At 40.6% G+C, this 21,325-nt stretch overlaps 1 protein-coding gene across 1 annotated transcript in view; it reads left to right on the plus strand.

Annotated features, from left to right (window-relative positions):
* The window catches only part of pde8b (phosphodiesterase 8B), a 67,388-nt gene that overhangs the window by 37,122 nt on the left and 8,941 nt on the right, over positions 1–21,325 (plus strand). Inside the window, exons 4-17 of the mRNA XM_049603940.1 lie at positions 308–367; positions 2,437–2,494; positions 2,793–2,881; positions 3,008–3,086; positions 5,461–5,601; positions 5,687–5,775; positions 5,886–5,940; positions 10,395–10,446; positions 12,201–12,278; positions 12,811–12,887; positions 14,138–14,302; positions 15,871–15,916; positions 16,618–16,747; positions 18,591–18,789. Of these exons, the coding sequence (XP_049459897.1) occupies positions 308–367; positions 2,437–2,494; positions 2,793–2,881; positions 3,008–3,086; positions 5,461–5,601; positions 5,687–5,775; positions 5,886–5,940; positions 10,395–10,446; positions 12,201–12,278; positions 12,811–12,887; positions 14,138–14,302; positions 15,871–15,916; positions 16,618–16,747; positions 18,591–18,789 (1,318 nt within the window). The remainder of the gene's footprint in view (positions 1–307; positions 368–2,436; positions 2,495–2,792; positions 2,882–3,007; positions 3,087–5,460; positions 5,602–5,686; positions 5,776–5,885; positions 5,941–10,394; positions 10,447–12,200; positions 12,279–12,810; positions 12,888–14,137; positions 14,303–15,870; positions 15,917–16,617; positions 16,748–18,590; positions 18,790–21,325) is intronic.

The following is a 21,325-nucleotide window of genomic DNA, read 5'->3' on the forward strand; positions in this document are numbered from 1 at the left end:
TTCCTCCTCTCGTCCTCCATCACTGTCTTCTCTCCTCCCCCCACCTCCCGGCCCACTTTCCCGTATGTCTTGCCAGCAGTGTGGCTTTGTGGCTGAACCTCTGAAGCACATGTTGTGTTTGGTGTTTCTGTGTAAAGCACAGCAATGTTCTGTTCCTTCTTTTGTGGCAATGACATCACCCCCAATCTGCCCACATGTTTATCCTGTACCTGAGTCCAAGCCACTTCTCATGAGCTCAAAGTGTGGATGAAATGAACTCCCATTGACACTCCTGCTGACTTTTAATCCGCATTTGTTTTATTTTCAGATTGATCCGTGCCACAAAGCCCTCTGAAAATGCAGTTATTCTGGCTGTTGTGCCACAGAAGTAAGTCTGATTGCGTCTTTTGTAGATTTTGATATCCTCTGTGTTGTTTTGTGGGATTATGCCATAACGTCCTGAAAACTTGGCTTTAAATCTTAAATATTTATCTGTAACATTATCAACAGTTTAAAACCACAAACTAGCATTAAATCTTCATTTACCTCAATGAGTTAAAGGGGACCTACTTTTCATTACTTCCTGTTATATAGCCCATATCATGGTACAGTGTTGGATGTCCATATTAAACATGGCCAAAGTGGCCAAAAATAATGAGGTAAACATACAAAAGTAATCCCTGGGAGCAAAATACTCTGGCTTCGAAGTGTTCTGAATACTGTTTCCAATGTTATTTTCTACCTTTGCTAAAAGCTTACATTAACGTCTGATGGGTTTTTTTCTTTAATATGGTCATCTGCTCCAAGCACACAACTGCGAGTGTTTGCATTACGTAGCCTACACTGCTACATGTAGCTAAATGCTAATGCCAGGGAATATGTGAACTTGGTTGCAGATGTTGTTAATTTCTCCCAGATTTTAGATCATAATCCCGCAGGAACATGTCCAGTTGTTTTTGGAAGCTGTTAGTGGTGATTTTAAATGGGACAGAGTGCTGCTTTACTCCTTTATGGTCATTCACCTGGCTACAAGTACGCTGCATTTGTAATTTATAACAGGAGAAAGTGCCACTACAAAGTTATTCCGTGGTTGTAAGTACACTGCTACATGTAGCTTTATGCTAACATCAGGGAAACATGCAACTCTTTGCTGATGTTGTTAATTTCTTCCCGATATCGCATCATATTCCTGCTGGAACATGTCTGGTCTGGGTTTAGAAGCTTTTACTTGTGTTTTTCAGGGTGGAACATGCAGCTTAACTCTGTAACAGTCACTCTCCAGTTGCAAGTATACTGCTACATCAGCAACAAGATTACATATTTCCATGATGTTAGCTACATGCTAACATCATGGAAACATTTAATCTTACATATTTCCATGATGTTAGCTACATGCTAACATCATGGAAATATTTAATCTTGTTGCTGTTCGTTTCTTCTCAATATTAGATTATATTCCTGCTGGAGCATGTCTGGTTTTGTTTAGAGGCTTTTACCGGTGAATTTTAAGGGGAGAAAGTGTTGCTGTACCCTGTTACGGTCATTCCCCAGTTGCAAGTACACAGCTACATGTAGCTACATGCTAACATCAGGGAACAATGTAAACTTATTTGCCAGTGCTTTAAACTTCCTACTGACATTAGATCATATTCCTGCTGGAACATGTCTGGTTATGTTTAGAAGCTCTTATTGGTGCTGCTATAGGCTACTCTGTTACAGTCATTCTCCAGCTGGAGTGGTGGCAGAGATGACGAGATACGGAAGACCTGGAAACGCTGTACTATCAGAGCAGACTGTTTTGGGTTGGGGTTTTTTTGTTTGTTTGTTTTTTTGTTTTTTTTCGGAAGAGGGGTTTAAGGAGAAAGGCACTAAAAAGGAGTGTTTTAGACAGAGGGTGAATACAGATGTTCCAGCACAAACAGTATGAGGAAAATGAAGTGTTTTTTGACCATTACTGTATATGAACATATTCCAGAGGATATCCAAAATACAAGTATGTACCTGAATGTTAGCATAATAGGTCCCATTTAATACAAACTCAAAACCTCCTCCATGTTTACCTGCTGTCTTTATAAATTCAGTGTAATGTTCATCAGTTCAGCAGGAGCCATGTCAGACGCTCCACTGATCAGTGTTAACCATGAATGAAACTCAACACTTACTCCAGAATTTTCATCTCAACACTGTAAATAACCCACTAACTTCTCATAAGAGTTTGATTCAGATGTTGCTGAATCCTGATTGTTGCATGGATGTATATGACCGCTTTTTTCTGACTGAACTATAGAACTAAAAGGGAAGAGCAGAGAGGAAAAAGAAAACAGAAATCTGCCATTTGAAATAACTTTGGCAGAAGTTCATGGCCTTTAACATTTATATATAAGTGTGGACCACTACAAGTATGTGTCTGATGAATGATTGTGGTTGCAGATGGTAATGATTCTTTTCTGCTTATAGGCCGGCTGACCAGGAGGAGCCATCTGTTCTTCCTCTCCTCTGTGCGGGATTCAGCAGAGTACGTCTGAAACAACTTGCCTCGCTTGTGACTGTGTGGTTATAGCAGATTGAATGTGTTATCCGTGTCTCTGATAGATGCTTTTTATTGAGCATCTAAGAGACTTCAGACACTAAAACAGCAGCATGTTGCCAGATTTGAAAGAGGCACTTATTGTCAGCGCTATTTGATGGTGTGGAAATGACGTAGGAGGTTACAAAACAAGGTGCTACTGAGTAAATCCTTACTCATTCAATTTTCCACTCCCCTCTTTCTCTCTACCTCCTTCAAACACCACTTAACCTCGTTCGGGCTCCAGAGGTTTGTGGAGAACAGCAGTGTGTCAGCCTGTTTTAATGAACTGATACAGATTGAACATGGAGAGGTGCGCTGCCAGTTCAAACTCAGGTACAGCAGAGGGAAAACTCCTCAGTCCATGCAGTAATAAATATAAATACATGCACAGACACATACAACCTGGTGTTGGTACTGAGGATGCTCATCCTGAGATGGTGTTGCTGTAATCATCCACAGGGCTTGTAACTCTGTCTTCACTGCTTTGGAGCACTGTCAAGAGGCTGTGGAGATCACCAGTGAGGACCACATAATACAGGTGGGGATGATACACACACATATGCAGGCATATATACAGATTTAGAAGGAGCAAGATCTCAACTCTTTGCTTTTGTTCTACATTTCTATTACTGTAAAAAAATCCCTTGAAAAGACCAAAACCAACAATGTATCCATGTCTCAGTACTTTCTGACTTCCCCAGCCCGTCTGTGGTGCTCCTGGGGGAGGAAATCTTTCAGTTTTAGTGAAAGGAAAATCAGCAGAATTTGAAAATACACCCTCCTCCTGCAGATCGCCGCTCTCTGTCCTAAGCCCCTTCCACCAGACAACCATGAGTATTATGCATGTGCTTCATACAGTAACCCAGTGTTTCCCATACATTCTGGGCTCTAGTTTCGCAGACCGGGCGTGGCGGGGGCGCAGCGCACCTGCGCTTTGCCAACTGGGTGTGGCCAGGCGGATTTTGCAAGTTTGGCACACCGTGCGCCTGGCGCAGCTACTCCTCTTTCCTACCTCCGTCCCTCCTACCTGTGCAAGTCGGAAAGAGGGAGGAGAGAAGGCGTGGAGTGGGTTTTACACACATCACACCAATCAAATGAGCCCCTCTCCTCGCCCTTAAATGCGCCACGCAAAGTGGTAATGAGAGTTTACTCAATTCGCCATGGCAGAAGAGAGCAGCAGCGTCAGACGGTCAAACTTCTCCCAGGAGGAAATTGATGTTTTGGTCCGGGAGGTCCAAGCTCGCAGTGTCCGAATATATGGAACTGCGAGCAGACCTCCACGGGCTGATGATGCAAAGGTAGCCTGGGAAGAGGTCACCACAATTGTAAATCAATGTTGCATTTCTCTCGTGTGCGCGCTCTCTCTCTTTCTCTCTCGCAGTCTCACTCTGTTTCTTTTCTTTTGGCTTTTCTAAGATGACAGATGCTGAATATATACTCCCTATCTGATGCTGTGGCTGTTTGTGGTTGGCTGAGAGGGATGTGAACTCATTAGTTTGCAGCTGTGTTAATCAAATCAGGTTGGGTTTCCATTACGTGTGCCAAACGTGCCAAACGGTGCCAATCCCCTTTGATCTGACATCAGATGTGACGGGACAGTCATACAGAGATACATTTATGTGCTGATTGCAGATAGTTGCATTGAATAGTGGTTTTTGGGTATTTATTGCATTGTTAATGTGCCTGATATTCTGGAAACCTGCCTGTGAGGTTTTGGTGACGTGTACACACTGTCTGCCGGTCAGCCAAACTTCAGTTTACACCGGCTTCGCTCCGCCTGCACTGACAGTAGACCTGGTTTCAGCTGGTGAGCATTTAGCGAAGCCTTTTGGTATGAAACTGTCACTGCGCCAAGCTGGATCTGTCGACACCTCCCCCTGCTGCGCTGCCACACCCATCTCAGCGCACCTCGGTCTGCCAAACTACCAAACTGAGCGCGCCTCGGGTTGCACTGCTCGAAACTCGCTCTGCGCAGGGTTCGCCACCCTGCGCTGTGCCGGGAAACTAGAGCCCTCTGTCTTTAATCTTTTTGCATTGTAGAGTACTCCCTCTGTTCAACAGACCACAAACGAGAATTAGCTAGTGAGCCATCCCACAGTCTCTCCGCCTCACTCCTCACTGCTCCGGACTGCTTTAGGATAGTGGCAGCAGCTTTGGAGACAAGCTTGCAGTTGGCCAGGTGTCACATTGGGCTGGTGGCCACTGGTTCTATCCTGTGTAACAGCAGCAACAGAAAGTTTGCTGATTCAACAGGAAGTCGGGGCTCCAGTCCCCTGGAGCTGGGGTTTATGCTGGCTGGATTGGCTGGAATGGGGGTATGTCCCAGCTGGTCTGTAACAGCAGGGAGTGAGGCAGAGGACGCACCGTGATTCAAGGCTCTAACTAATGTTAGCTACATAAAAAGTAACTTGAAGACACAGCCATGAGCCTTTAGCTCAGGTTAACAGTCTTCCTTTTTTGGGTTGCTTTGCAGTGTAGGCAGTTGTTGCCAGTACTGGAGTAGTAACTTTCTCTGCAGGATTCTCCATGATTGAATCAGACTTTCACTGCAGGGACGTGCACGCTATCTGAATTTGTAGAACAGCCAATGGGAATGCTGTAAAATGACCTGTGATTGGCCAAATTGTCCAATTATCAGCTAGATTGCCTGAAAACAGAGCCAAGAGTAGATGCAGAAATCTAGTTTTTTCTCAGTCCACTTGAATTACAATATGCTTAAAGAGTATTGTGTGTATTATGCCTAATGATGCCAAACTAAAAGTGCCTATCGCAGCTTTAAATATATTTAACAATGGAGCTCTGTGGTTAGTCGGATGCATTCATTGTTGGTTTGGTCAATTTCATGGGATTTGTCACCAAGAAGAAACACATAGAATGTTACTTAACTTTAACAATTCCTGGTTTTGTCTCAGTACGTAAACCCAGCGTTTGAGCGGATGATGGGCTACCACAAGGGGGAGCTAATCGGGAAGGAATTGACTGAACTTCCAAAGAGTGACAAGAACAGAGCTGACCTGCTGGACACCATCAACACTTGTATCAAAAAAGGAAAGGTGAGTCAGAAACATCCATTCATCTACCCACCAGTGAAATGAGACAATGCTGTATCTTTACCTGACTGCTCCATTGTCTCTGAAGGAATGGCAGGGCATTTACTATGCCAGAAAGAAGTCAGGTGACAGTATACAACAACACGTAAAGATCACACCAGTCATCGGCCAAGGAGGGTAAGCTAAGATTAATCAGCCCAAAGTACAGTAGTACAAAGCCCAAAGATTGTTTCTCATTTCTGAGAAATTATTAGAAATTACTGACACACTCATTTTGCTTCCAACAGGAAGATTCGACATTTTGTAGCCATCAAGAGACCTCATATTGACAACAATAATCAGGTGAGTCAAATGATAATCTAATGTGTTACACAGATAACCGATCCATTTCCTTTCCCTTTATTTTAAGTAATGAGGAAATGCTGTACTCACACCCCTTTTCCACCAAATTAGCTCTGGTTTTTGATCCAGTTCCATTTAGGATTCTTGGAACTTTGGTGATACCTAGTGACTAGCCCAAGTTTCCTGCAGTTCTGAGCAGAACCACTGTAATCAAGGATGGGTCATCAAAAGAGGGCATTGTACAGTGCACAGCGAAAGTGAACAGCAGGACAAGATGGTCAATTATATCAGTAACCCGTAAGCTTTTATTAGTTACGGAAATTTGTTTAATCCAAAAAAACAAAACAAAAAAGACATCCTCTGTCCAATCGGCAAAATATGTCACACCCGCTGAGGTCCTCATGGTTCACACTTCAGGTCAATGAAAACTTGCTTTTTTTAATTCCAGCTGGGAACAAACTTTTAAGGTTCTGAGCCAATATCATTTCAGTCAAAATGCTTCATATGAATCAAAATTAATTGCAAGATCTGGAAAATAACCTGTTTCATGTTAGTAGAAAGGGGGCTTTAGTGATGGTTTTCTTGAGGCCTCCTGAGAGCAGTAGAGCCTGACTCTCCAGCCTGAGAAACAGACAAAGCTCATGTTTTATTTGCTCTGATCGATGCGTCTGGGCCTCCTCCCTTTCAGACAGATTCAACCAAACACAACCATTTATCTAAAATGGGGTTTAAGACAATGACTGACATCCAACCTTTCTGTGAATTTCTGTTTCTGCGGAACCTAGCTTTGTAAAGAGGAGCGCCATTGAGGCATTATGAAAAATAACCAAGATGGCTGCAGCTGGTGTGGATTTCTGTATTACAAGTTGTGGTGGCAAAAAAGGCAGCACTTGTTCACAGACATGTTGATGCTACACTGTCACAGCTCATTTCTGCATGTTTCAGTCTGTTTACATTTGCCTGTTGCACAGCACTATATTTTGTTTCCCTGATTGGTTCTTGGTCTACCCCACTGCGTCCACAGTCACTTTGATCTACAGCTGTTGATACTCCCCTTGGAAATTAAAAATGAATCAAGAGGTTCCAGAATAATTAGCATTTGCAGTTTAGTCTGGTAATGTCAGACTTGACCCTCAAGAATGTCAATAAAGATCTTGATGTTTGATCACTGATTCAGGCAGGTATCTGATGCCAAAAAATTCTAACCTGGATCACTCTTTCTTCGCCTGCAGTGTTTGAGCCCAAATAGTGCCTGCACATTAGCAACACTTAAAAATCTTAAACCACTTACTCTCAAATCTGCCCAAAATTTTGATTTGCAGGCTTAAATGATATATCCTTTGTTTACAAATTTACTAGCAGCTGTTTGGAGAAAAAAATGCTGCAACAAAGTATCATTTACAAAAGACTTAGACTTATAAGTCCACTTTTGAAGATTACGGTGAGTTGTTTTTTTTTTCTGTTGTGGAGCTTGAACAAATGTCCATCAGCAGTCCTAATGCTTCAGCACAGCTTGGCCCAATCAAGCCTGGTGCAGAAATGAATGACTCAGTCCAAACTGGACTGCAAACTCTGCTGGCAGTTAGTGTTACATAAATACTTCAAATGAACTGTAGGCTGAAGTGTCAGATTTAAATACTTCAGCGGGATATGTAGCCTCACAGGCTTCCAGCTCTGCTGAGCAGCACACACACTTTACTCCAAAGCAGGTGTGTGTCGCTGCTCTCAGCTGGGTTCCAGGCCAATAACGTCATACTATGCTAAGCTACGGCTAAGCACCAGGATCCCCCGCTTAGGCCTGGGAGGGCTAGCAGCCAGGCGCCAGGGCTATTTATACCCTGAGGCAAAGCTGCACAGAGACTAGCTTTACCTCGTTGCTCCTTTCATCGTGTGGGCATAAGGTGAGTCAGCCGTTGGCGTCTGCCTGCCAGAGCCAAATGGCATTCATTCCTGCTTGTTGGGATTGGGAATCCTTAGACATGGCAGTGACTGATCCCATTCTGGAAAATTGTCCCCACAACCTGAATCATGCAGCGTCAAACTGAATGGTATTATCAGGGTGTCCCCCTTTTTTAAATGCATTTTTTAGCGCACGTTATATGATGCAAAGTGGGAGAAAAAGTATTTGATGACATTTTAAACTGAATCTGATGAGGCATGTACTACATCTTTACCAAGACATTATTATCCATCTGACAAGCGAGGCCACAGAGGTCCTTTCAGGATAGTACTGATCTGATACCGTATCCTTGCTTAGGGCATTTTCCTCTGAGCACTTAAAACCACACATTATTCCTCATCCCTTCCCACCCAGACGTTTGGCTGTAGATCACGGTTTCCATTTCATCGTGTTGTTTAGTTAGCAGTATTTGTCTAAGCACTCCAGACTTACAGCAGGTTTAGGGTCAGTTTTGTTTGTCTTTCCCTCTCAATTAAGGGCCATCATAATCTCAACTATTTCCCAGCTTTAGTTGAGTTAATTCAGAAGATGTTTTCTGAGCTGTCTGTTTGTGCTTTGCAGCCCAAGAAGCCCATTAAGATGTATCCAGTCAAATCTGGCAACCTTGTATGTCATTAGAAGTGTTTATACTTTCTTAATCCTATTTACTCAGTATGGGACGCACTGGAGACCTGAGAGCAAGGCCACTTAGAAATTCAGAGAGGGAGGCTGTGAAACGAGAAAATGAGCAATTGTGTGAGAGTGACATAAATCCTAAAACTGAAATATGCTGACAAATATTTCAGGGACCACTTTGTCTGCATAAAAATTAAAATTTTCAGATTTTTGTACGTTAAAAAAAAGAATAAATATGTTTGGATGTACATATTCATAATTACATAAATGTGCATGTGCACTGTCAGCAAGATGTAAAGGTGCAGTGAGTCACTGGGTGAGGAAAATCTTCTGTAACCGGATTAAACCGGCTCTACTTATCCATATCTACATAACCTCAGTGTGACTAACAGGATGTTCTGTACCAGTTGTCACCTGCATGAAAATATGTTGTTATGAACATGAGGAAGATGTGCTGCATTGGTAAAAGGTTTTTTTTTTTTTTTTTACATTTTATTATATTTGTTAAAGTAATTATCTCTGAGATTTTCATTTGAGTAAATGTTAAGTATTAAGTAACTAGCCTATCTGTCGGGAAAAATCACAAGTGGCACATAGGCTTTAACAATCACACACACACACCAAAACATATATAGTACATGTACACACACACACACACAAACACACACACATACACACACCATCTATGCTGTGATAACCCTTTCATCACATCAGCTGCAGGCTCATAAAACGAGCTGATATTAACAAATTCACCAGTCTGGTTTCAAGCCTTAGTCTGCCAACAAACACACTTTGATTATTGCTTATCGCCAGAGGTGCTGCCAAATAAAACCAAATGGAGATCTTTGAGATTGCAACTTTATGTATCAGTCTCATGAATTACAAGTGACTGTTCACCCAAAAAATCAAAAATACATATTTATCTCTTACCTGTAGTGCTATTTATCAATCTAGACTGTTTCGGTTTGAGAGTTGGAGATATCAGCCATAGAAATGTATGCTGTCTCTCCAGTGTAATGGAACTAGATGGCACTCAGCTTGTGGTGCCTTAAAAATTCACGTGAAAGACTCAACAATGTCTTTTTCCAGAAATCACGACCCAGTTACCCAAGATCATCCACAGAGCTTGTTGTGAGCAGTTTCATGTAGGAACTATTTTCTTTCCACCAAATTACGCCCAGCAACCATATCACTGCACAGAAGGAAGCGTGCATCTACTGCTAGCTTACTCGAGCTACACTGAGCTACACCTCAGCAGAGGAGGGTGCCATTAACATTGACATCTCATGCTGCCACAAGCCTCTCGTCCATGAGTAGATACATGCTTCCTTCTGCATTGTGATACGGTTGCTGGGTATAGTTTGGTAGAAAGAAAATAGCTCCAACTGAACTGCTCTAAATAAGGTCAGTGGATTATCTTAAGTTACCAGGTCATGATTTCTGGAAAGAGATATTAACAAATTTGTATTTGGTGTCCACTTCCAGTGTTGTGTTTTGGGCTCAGTTCCTCATCTTCTACGCACATTGCTTCGTCTAATTTAACTCCAGAAACCGTGAAGTTGAGGGTTTAAAGTTCAAAGTAAAATAACAGATAGAAAGGTTGCAGTGGCATTGTTGTGTGCCTGATATTTATTGTAATTCATTTATTTATTTTACATACAGCAGGTTGTTGAGGTGTTATGAAAGAGTACAAAGAAACCTCAAATCGCTGGCTCACATTAAGTCTTTAATCAACAGATGTAATCCTGCCAGCGTGTTGCTTTCGAAGAACAGGAAATTAGACTGATTATGCTCCTCACAGCGAAGTCGAAGCAGCAGTGATTCTTGGTCATTGTCCAGACCTTGACTTTAATCAGCTCCTGCTCTCTCTGTCTGTCAGGTCCACAAGCTCAACAAGGAGGAGAGATGCAGCGGGGAACATTCTCAGTCAGGTAAGTGACCACACCATATTTTTAATGTTGCTGCAGCCTTTTTATTGGACAGGTAGGCCTATAGTTTTATCTAGATCTTTGTAGATTACTATAGAACAGCATTATTTTGATTAGTCTCAGTCTGTTACTTCTGTCTACTGACGTCACATTTGGATCACAGGGCTAAGCTATGGGGAACGAAACTGACAGAGTATAGTAAAAGGTTATTAGACAAGTAAAAAAAATAACTGCAGTTAATAATATTGTTAGTTGGTACTTAAGGGGAGTGTAGATATAAAGAAATAGCTTTATACTGTTCCTTTAACCTCCTGTCTGTTAGTTTAGAAAGTCAGAAGTGTATTCTTCTTTTTCTTTTTGGTCTTGGCACACATTTAAACATTTATCTATTCCCTGTTTACCCCTCGCAACATTTCCTTTTCTCGCTACATTTCCAATTTTCCTTATGTGTATGTGACATACTCATGCACAATGTATAAAATTAGCACCATCCACCAGCCAAATGCTGATAAAATATGCAAGTGGCTGGTAAAATCTGAACATTCACAAGCCATTTGACTGGTAGACGAAAAAAGTTAATTTTACACCCTGTTCGTGTGTAACAGGTTGTGGTTGGATATACAAAATGAGTACTGACATATTTTAGCTCTGGCTATCTGGATTAGAAAACAAGAGTTGTAATTTGGGATTATGAATTATTTTTTGATCAAAGAGGCTGGTGGCATGCCCTGGGGGGTGGGGGGTATGAAATATTTGGAGGCCAACATTACTGTCTTAAAGAGACTTTAGCACACTAATTGCTAGCACAAACGTAGTGGTATCCTGTCAGCCTTGATAACCTAATGCATCCACTGGTACCAACCATGTCGCCATAGCTTGACGAGAAGGGGGCTAAATCATGCTCCAAAGTTAGGCAAAATACAACTGGCATGGCCATTTTCAAAGAGGTCCCTTGATCTCACCTCAAGATAGCTAAATATAAATTTGTTCTATTGAGTACCCACAAGTCTCCCCTAAACTTTTAAAAGCTTGTTCCATTTAAATGTTGTATTCCCTACAATCAATGTCCTACTTTAGATTAAAGCTGTATATTTGTCTTTTTAAGGAAGAGGACAACCAGCCTCTCTGAAGAACAATAATTCATCAAATAAATACATAACACATTAAAACAGGATTGTTATGGAAGTCAAGATGATAACTGTACCAGCATTAGTCTATGCACATCAAATATTTATAATTATAACTGTAAAATAAGAAACCTATATCACCTATATGCAATTTCCTGACTCTATATATTGATGTAATTTTCATCTATCCTATATACTGAAACAGCATAATCAAATTCCTGAAAATTGCTCATGGCTTTGGGTCTTTGGTGTGCCATGCTAAGCTTTTCAGTGGCCCCATCTGGCCAACCCTGTGCAACATTTTTGGGGGCACCACTGCACGCAGGAGATATTTTTTCATCCAAATGGTTATATTATATTTTTGGAACTGTTATAAGTCTCGTTAAATGTCCTCCTGGATTTTTCAAAGATGGTTCAGTGCTTCTTTTTCAGAGTAAATGGATCCCTACAATGGCTCTATGGCTCAGAATTAATGATCATACACGGAAGGCTAAAACTGGGGCAAGATTTAGAAATGCTCCAGAAGACGAGGAACACCGAGATTCACCAATATCAGTATAAATATGTCCCTCCATCAGTATAAACATACTGTGCATTTAATGTCCCTGTCTTCCTTCTGCCCCTCCACAGAGTGCCATTCTCTACGTCACCGCGACAGGAGGAAAGATTCAATTGATGCCAGATCACTCAGCTCTCGCAGTAGTGACGGTAAGACCATTCAGAATCTATTCTGTTTTAATTTGAGCTCCAGTCTGAATGAATGGAGCTCCAGTAATGCAGAAAACGACAGGTAATAAAGTCAAATCAAAGACACAAAGGAAGAATAGGGAGATGATAAGAGGTGAGTCAGACTGTGTTATAGTTGGAACTTGAACTAAAGGGATCCTAGAGAGATGTTGTGGGCTGATGACATTATGTGCCTCCCTCCTCAGCTCACACTGACACAGCTGCTGCTATTTTCAGGTGTCTCAGCAGAGCTTCTTCTTTAATCAAACCACTTTCCTTCTTTCACTTCTTGTCCTTAATTACTCTTTTATTAGAATTTGCTCTATATTTAAATTTTGTACATTTTCTATGTATCTTTTGTTTTTTTAACAAGGGCTAACATTGTCAGGCCCTGTGATGTATATTCTTGCAGTTACAGTATTAATGACATTAACTAATAGACTATACAGGCTGACGATCAGTAAGCCACACCATCACAATATATAAAATCTTCTTCTTTTTGTTTTAATTGCAGCTCCCAGTTTACAGAATCGAAGATATTCCTCTGTTGCCAAGATTCACTCCATGACTATTGAGGCTCCCATCACAAAGGTACACTGCTTTGAGCACACAGAGAAGAGTATTGGACAAATTACTATTCCTTTTTGGGCACTAGCAATATTTTTTTAAATAACTACACAGACTTACTATGAGCCTTTACTAAACAGTATAGATAGTATAATGATATAGATTTATGGTAAAAGTGCATTTTCAACAATCTACATATTTCTTTTTTCTATTAAAGTGAAATAAATCGAGTCGTCGTAAAACTAGCTCATCTTTTCTCTCTCTGAAACCACACTGCATAGAATAGATTCTGAAGTCTAAAATATTAATAGTTGACTATGAAAGGGTTAAAGGAAAAACTATCATCTGCAGTGGCTATCTTCCAATGAACAAATTCATACCAAATCCGTTATGCAAGTCTTGCCTTAAGCGCTTTGAAACACAAATGTTTCCTTTAGTGCAGGAATCATTTCTCCAGCAGCACTCGTCAGCTTGTACATGTTGGAGTCCCACCAACAATTAAGTTTCTTATGGCTCATAACCAGCTTGTTTCACATCAGCCAGTGCACACAGGTTCATGGTAGCACCTTAACTGGAACATGGGATCAGTCTCGGAGATATCAGCCATAGAGGTGTTTGCCTTCTCTACTAGATGGTACTACATTTGAAAAACACAACAGCAATGTCTCTTTCCAGAAATTATGACCTAGTTAGTCAAGATAAGCTTGTTGTGAGCAGTTTCATGTAGGAACTATTTGCTTTCTTCCGAACTAGATCCACCAACCTTATCACCACACAGAAGGAAGTGTGCAGCTACTCATGGATGAGGGGCTCATGCTCGCGACAGTGCGAGATGTAAACATTAATGCCGTCCTCCTCAGCTGAGCTGTAATGTTAGTGCTAGGTGAGCAAGCAGTAGATGCACACTTCCTTCTGCACTGATCATGATATAGAAGTTCTCAGGAGCAGATGCTGTGAGCAGTAATAAACCCAGGTCAAGCTGGAGGCTGGATCACACTTTGATAATATACAATATACAGTGCACACATTGTCCTGCTCACTGTCCTACTGCCGGTCCTGTGATGCTCTTGTGTGTTTGAGGAGCAGCTTTTTTTTAGCCTTTTAGCCCCAGACAAGATTTCTCCAGCATCACATGCAGATTTCCATGACACATGCACAAAGAAAGGGGTGTTCTGTTTGAAGGCATATCTTGCAGAGGGCTCTCTATCAAGTGTTTGTATGTGGTGTCTGTTTTGCAGCAGAAATGGAGACTTTTTCTTTTTCCTCCTCCCCAGGTAATAAACATCATCAACGCAGCCCAGGAAAGCAGTCCGGTGACAGTGGCTGAGGCTTTGGATCGGGTGTTGGAGATCCTGAGAACCACCGAGCTCTACTCTCCTCAGCTTGCCTCTAAAGAAGATGACCCTCACACCAATGACCTGGTTGGGGGACTAATGAGTGTAAGAAGCAGTATAGATAAAGCTTTTGATCTCATTCATAAGAAAATGCCTGAAGCTCTTTATAAGGAGAAAAGTTTGAAGTAGTCTATTTCTAATCACACTGTAAAAATGTTCTTACCTCATGCATATGAAATTGAACATGCATTCTTGTTGAACCAAGAAGTTTTTGGCTTCCAAAAGCAAATCTGTATTTTTGGAGTGCCAGCAGAGTCTTTGTTTATTTATTTGTTTTTAAATTTGTAAGACCAACTATGAGGTGAGTCACTGCATTTAGATGTTCATGTCTCCACAAAAGAGTTTACTGCAAGTTTTCAGATCCATCAGCTGACTGCAGAAACTTCCAAAAAGGAGGCCTTTTGTATCCCAGATCATGCATTTTCAAGGCATATTCTTTAATATTTTATTTTTGTCTACAAGTCCCATGAAAATAACAAATCCAACAATGAACTGATTCTTCTAACAAGTATTGTGTGTCTTCGTCGTCTTTGCCATAGAGCTCCACTGTTGGCCAAAAACTATTAAGAGCACATTAAGGCACACTGTTGCATTGGCTGACATGTCATACTCACTAGAGCACCAAGTGTGGATTAATCCACCGCTGAAAATAGTTCCCAACAAATGCACTATTTACTCCTGTTTGAGTAAGGCTTGATAAAAACTACAGTGACCAACTTTTTCAGGAAATTACTGAACTTTTTCTAAAAGAAATATATAAAAAATATCACAAATACAGGTATTTTACAAATACCTGATTGCTCTGTAGCATTAGGTATATCCTTAGCAGTGGCTTTGGAAAACACTCCTACTGTTGGAAGGCTGCTGTCAACAATCCCAATTGCCTCTTAGCCCACATCTGGACCCTGGTCAGTCCTGTGAGAAACCATATGAAAATGGGAAACAAATTAAATCATGCCCCTCCTACTGTCTCTAATGGCATTCGCTAGAATCAGACTGTGGCAGCAACAGCCAATCAATGCCGAAGGGCAGGGTTAGATAGCCACCAGCCAAATGATGGTAAAATATGCGAAAATCTGCGAGATTTGCTTAACCTGCCAGCCACTCTGCTTACTCTGTGAGCTGTTTTTATGCCTTCATGCCGACAGTAGTCATGGCCGCCGACATTATGTTTTCGGGTTGCCCATCCATACATACATAGGCCTATGCACATTCAATTCTTGCAAACGCGATATCTAAAGAACACCTTGAAGGAATTTCTTCAAATTTTGGATGAATGTCCACATGAACTGATTAGATTTTGGTGGTCAAAGGTCAAGGTCACTGTGACCTTGCGTTCATCTCATTCTCGTGAATGCAATGTCTCAAGAACCCCTTGAGGGAATTTTTTTAAAATTTTACACAAACATCAAGTTTGACTCAACAATACAAGAACAACAAGAATTTGGTGGTCAAAGATTGATAAAAAAAAAAAAAAAACCTAACTATGGCACTATGGATCTAAAGCTCTTGATGACAGATAGGTTATTAGCTTCAGATAAACCAAAGGCCATTCAGAGTGGGGTTTTTTTATAATTAATTCAACCACTTCTTGTTTTTGTTTTCCTCTTCAGGATGGGCTGCGCAGACTCTCTGGGAATGAATACGTCTTCTGCAAAAGTAAGTTTTTAAAGAATTATCACATTACATCAGCGATCATGTGTTAATATAATACAATATGATAATAGTAATGATACAATATAATTACCTCTTATAGGCCCTGCTCACCCACAATGCTTTCATTCACTGTACAACTAATATGCTTTCATAATACAACATTATCAGAGCTTATGGAACATGAGGTCTGCCGCCTTGAGTGAATCTTATGAATAAATATTATTCATTTAGCGCTTATTGTCATGATGAATGTGGCTTTGTAGTGTGTGAATTCTTCCATATGAGTTTATTATGTAACCCAATTATAATGATTTAAGTCATAAGAGCACTGAACTGAGAGAAGATCTAAATCATGAGTCTATTTTCCAAGAAATGTACTTCTTTTTCCTTAAGTTGGAAACAGTGTTGTTATCTGAGAGCTGCAGCTACTTTTGTTCACGTAAAATTCTTTAAACAATCTTATCACACACCATCTCTCTGCCATAGTCTTAGGAGCCAGATTTACAAAGTAAGACACTTAGCCAGAATGTTTGCACATGTATATAGATGTTAGAGAGCCATGGCTGGTACAGACATTTATTATTTATCCGTCAAATCGCACACAGAGCTCCCTCTCGGTTTGCCCCTTTTATGGTCATATCACCTTGAACTGCGTGTGTGTGTGTGTGTGTGTGTGCGCGCGTTCACTTCTGTCTATCTGCTAGATATGAGCCAGAGCCAGCTGGCCATCCCAGTCACTCTGAATGACGTTCCTCCATCCATCGCGGAGATGCTGAATGATGAGGAGTGCTGGGAGTTCAACATCCTGGAGCTGGAGGCAGCTACACACAAAAGGTACAAAGATGGTGAAACCTGAAAATTAGGAGAAGGTCTCTCATTGTTTTTGATTCTGAAAAGGCAATATATTGCCTGTTGCTTGGTGATCATTTCATTGAGTTATTACTCAATTATTACACATATTTTACATTCTCAAAATTGGCAATTGATGTCTTGTCCTGTCTTCAAAAATCTGGTTAAATCTCTTCCGTTTCTTGTGAATGATGAAGGAAACCAAATATGTTGATGATCACAGTCACTTTGTCAGTTTTACTTCTTTCTCTCCTTGAGAAATGAGAAGATCAGTGCTATTATTACATTTGGATGGTAAATATGAAGCTACAGCAGCCACTTAGTTTAGCTTAGCATAAAGACTGGAAACAATGGGTTTCCAGACAACATTAAAAACACTATCATAAAAGAGTATTGCACATGAATCCGCCTTAAAACCACAAGGTTGGTGTTTAAACCCCTGAATGTGGAGCCGTGATCCTTGTCATTTTTATGCCTCCACGATGGCGATAGCCATGGCCAGAGGTAATATGTTAACATGTCCTCTGTCTGTCCGTCTGTACGTATGTGCAGACAGATGGACGGACAAACATACATTTAAGAGACATGTCAAGAACATCTTAAGGGAATTTCTTCAAATTTGGTACAGTTGTCCAAGATGAACTGATTTTTTTGGTAAAAGGCTAAGGCCACTCTGACCTTGCTTACATCCCATTCTCATTAATGCAATATCTCAAAAATGCCTTAAAGGAATTTCTTCAAAGTTAACACAAACACCAATTTGGACTCAAGGATGAACTGATTTGATTTTAGTGGTCAAAGGTCACCGTGGCCTCACATCCTTCTCATTTGCATGTATGTAATGTCTCATGAACACCTTGAGGGAATCTCTTCAAATTTGGCACAAGTCGTCCACTTGGACTGAGGCATGAACAGATTAGAATTTTAGTGGTCAAAGGTCATTGTGACCTCACATTCATCTCATTTTTGGGAGTGCGATATATTAACAAGTCCTGAGGGAACTATCTTCAATTTGGCACAAATGTCATCTTAGAGTAAAGGATGAATTAATTAGAATGTGGTGGTCCAGGGTTATGGTCATATTATTCAGCATCACAAATCAGGAACAGAAGGGGAAACATTTGGTCTGATACTGAATCTTAGGTGTCCACCTTAAATTGTGCTGATTGTATAGATCTTCTGTGCTGCTGGGTAGAAGATATGTGAGAAGCATCCATGTTTTAGAATTTGCAGCTTCTTTGCAGCAACATTCATATGTGAAGCATTGTCTACTGTCATGGCTACATTGAGTCTAAACAGACATGGATAGAAACTGTAAACTGTAATTCTAGTTTTCCCAGGGATTTCGTGCCTTGTTCGCTATGATTGAACACTTTAGCCAGTTACAGAAGGATCCAGTATAATATATCCCTCCTCTGTCCCTCTGAATCATCAATTCTAGCATCAACCACACTTCAACGTGTCATTTTTACACTTATTTGAGATACCTTTGGGCAGAGCTGGGAAAGCTGTGTTCCCCAATGTATAGTCTTTAAACTAAGCTAAACTAACCATCTCCTTGCTGTAGCTTCATATTTAACATACAGACATGATAGCTGTATTTATATTCTTCCACCCACAGAAAGACACATTTTCTCATATTTCTAAGTTACAGCAAAGAATATGTCAATTAATGATCCACTTGATTCAAAGAAATTCAGCTAATAATGAAATAATACTACATGTGCAAAAAATATGAGGATGTCAGAAGAAGGGATAACAAAGACACCATGATGAAGCAAAAAAACGCAGAAATATTGGTTAAAGTTTTTTGTGTGATCCTCTGCAGGCCGCTGACTTACCTCGGACTGAAGACCTTCACAAGTTTTGGTGTGTGCGAGTTCCTGAACTGCTCGGAGGCCACGCTGCGCTCCTGGCTGCAGCTCATGGAGGCCAGCTACCACTCCTCCAACTCCTACCACAACTCCACACACGCCGCAGACGTGCTGCACGCCACTGCCTACTTCCTCCGCAAAGAAAGAGTCAAGGTTAGAAGAAAAACACCTTTATAATGCCTGACATAAGTATTTTTAGGTGTGGGGATTATTTTTAGGCAGCTGGGATATTGCTATGCTACGACTGTAATATCTTACAAGACATAGCCTCTTAGAATTCATTTTACGAATGATGTTGAAGATTTGATGCATCTCATAGTTTCCATTATTGATAACAAAGAAAAGAGATCTATAATGCTGAGGACCTGGAGACTCGTGACTCCAGAGATAGTGTTTTTAAAAAATTTGAATTCTTTTCTCAGTTATATGTAAGAGAGGGCCGCTGCTCCATTGCTCCTTGTGTGGTTTCTCCCGTCTTGTCCCCAGCTGAAGGGCTTTCTTTGCAAAGGTTTTGCCTTATCCAAATCAAGGGTGTAAGGACAGAGGGTGTCATATGCTCTACTAATTTCAAGGCCCTGAGAGGCAAGTTTGTGATTAGTTACTTTGGCCTGTATAAAAAATCAAACTGACTTGCCCTACATAGCTTTCAACAGGGGATTTGATTCTCTGCTTGAACCTGATGAACCTGACCCAAGCAGCTGGGTTTGGGCCAGGTCAGGCTGTAATTTCTTCAGTTCTCTTGAGCTTAAATTGGGCCAGGCTCTCTTAAATTCATTGTTCATTGTGTTTTTAGGTTGTCTTTTCATACGTCTGTCTGTACATATGTACATATGTTTGTCCCATTCTCATGAACAAGATATCTGAAGAGCACCTTGGGGAAATTTCTTCAAATGGACTCAACTATGAACTGAGTAGAATTTGGTGGTCAAGGTAACTGTGACCTCACAAACCCTGTTTGGCCATAACTCCAGAATGCATATGCTTATCATGACAAAATTTCACACAAAAGTCCAATCTGATAAAATGAAGTGATGACATTTCATATCTGAAAGGTCATAGGTCAACTCCACTGTGATATCATAATGTTCTGCAAAATCATTTTTCTGGCCATTATTCAACATCAACACTTCAACACTCAGGAACAGAAGGGGAGACATTTGGTCAGATACTGAATTGGTGTCACTAATCTTGGGTGTCCATTTTGAAACTGTAATGACTGTATAGCTCTTCTGTGCTGCAAGGGGGACGATGTGTGTGAAGCATCCATGTTTTAGAAAACAAAACAAAGTTCCAGTGGAAATATGGGTTTTAAATCGGACTCTGGCCAAAATTTTTGCCGTGGTTTGGGCTCAAGTAGGGCTTGGACAGATACTATGTGGATTCATTCTGATTTTTTTGGGCCCAATCATAGCTCTACTTTTAATTAATAAAACACATGTAAAACCATTTAATATTCCCTCACCTGTGTCTGTTTCAACTTATATAACACAAGAATAATGCTGACAAGACACTTGTTTTTGGAGAAAATAACTTTGACTTATGCAAATTCCACTTTTGGTTGCTGGCAACACATGCAGAATGTGTTTGTATACACACGTAAATTGATTTTCACATTTAATTAGCCATTGTAACTGAACAGAGAGTCATACCAAGGTGTATTTTATACGACAAGCAAAAATACAGTACAGGCCAAAAGTTTGGACACACCTTCTCATTCAATGTGTTTTCTTAATTTTCATGACTATTTACATTGTAGATTCTCACTGAAGGCATCAAAACTATGAATGAACACATGTGGAGTTATGTACTTAACAAAAAAGGTGAAATAACTGAAAACATGTTTTATATTCTAGTTTCTTGGTCTTCCTTTCCTGGGTCGGTCCTCATGTGTGCCAGTTTCGTTGTAGCGCTTGATGGTTTTTGCGACTCCACTTGGGGACACATTTAAAGTTTTTGCAATTTTCCGGACTGACTGACCTTCATTTCTTAAAGTAATGATGGCCACTCGTTTTTCTTTAGTTAGCTGATTGGTTCTTGCCATAATATGAATTTTAACAGTTGTCCAGTAGGGCTGTCGGCTGTGTATTAACCTGACTTCTGCACAACACAACTGATGGTCCCAACCCCATTGATAAAGCAAGAAATTCCACTAATTAACCCTGATAAGGCACACCTGTGAAGTGGAAACCATTTCAGGTGACTACCTCTTGAAGCTCATGGAGAGAATGCCAAGAGTGTGCAAAGCAGTAATCAGAGCAAAGGGTGGCTATTTTGAAGAAACTAGAATATAAAACATGTTTTCAGTTATTTCACCTTTTTTTGTTAAGTACATAACTCCACATGTGTTCATTCATAGTTTTGATGCCTTCAGTGAGAATCTACAATGTAAACAGTCATGAAAATAAAGAAAACGCATTGAATGAGAAGGTGTGTCCAAACTTTTGGCCTGTACTGTATATGGCCGAAACACTGAACAAAAGAGGCGTCTTCTTCATTAAAGGCCATTATATGTCCCAAATAATGACAGCGTTTAAACACAAATACAGCATGTCTGAATGTCAGCCAACATGGATAAGTGGTGCTGCAAAATGTCAAAGATGTAATACTCACTGCAGGGATTATGTGCTGGCTGTGTTGAACCTACTTTACTGACACTTTCATCCAGAACAGGGCACAAAAACCATAAAGC

This window comes from Epinephelus fuscoguttatus, linkage group LG18 (assembly GCF_011397635.1).
Source record: "Epinephelus fuscoguttatus linkage group LG18, E.fuscoguttatus.final_Chr_v1".
NCBI classification, from domain to species: domain Eukaryota; kingdom Metazoa; phylum Chordata; class Actinopteri; order Perciformes; family Serranidae; genus Epinephelus; species Epinephelus fuscoguttatus.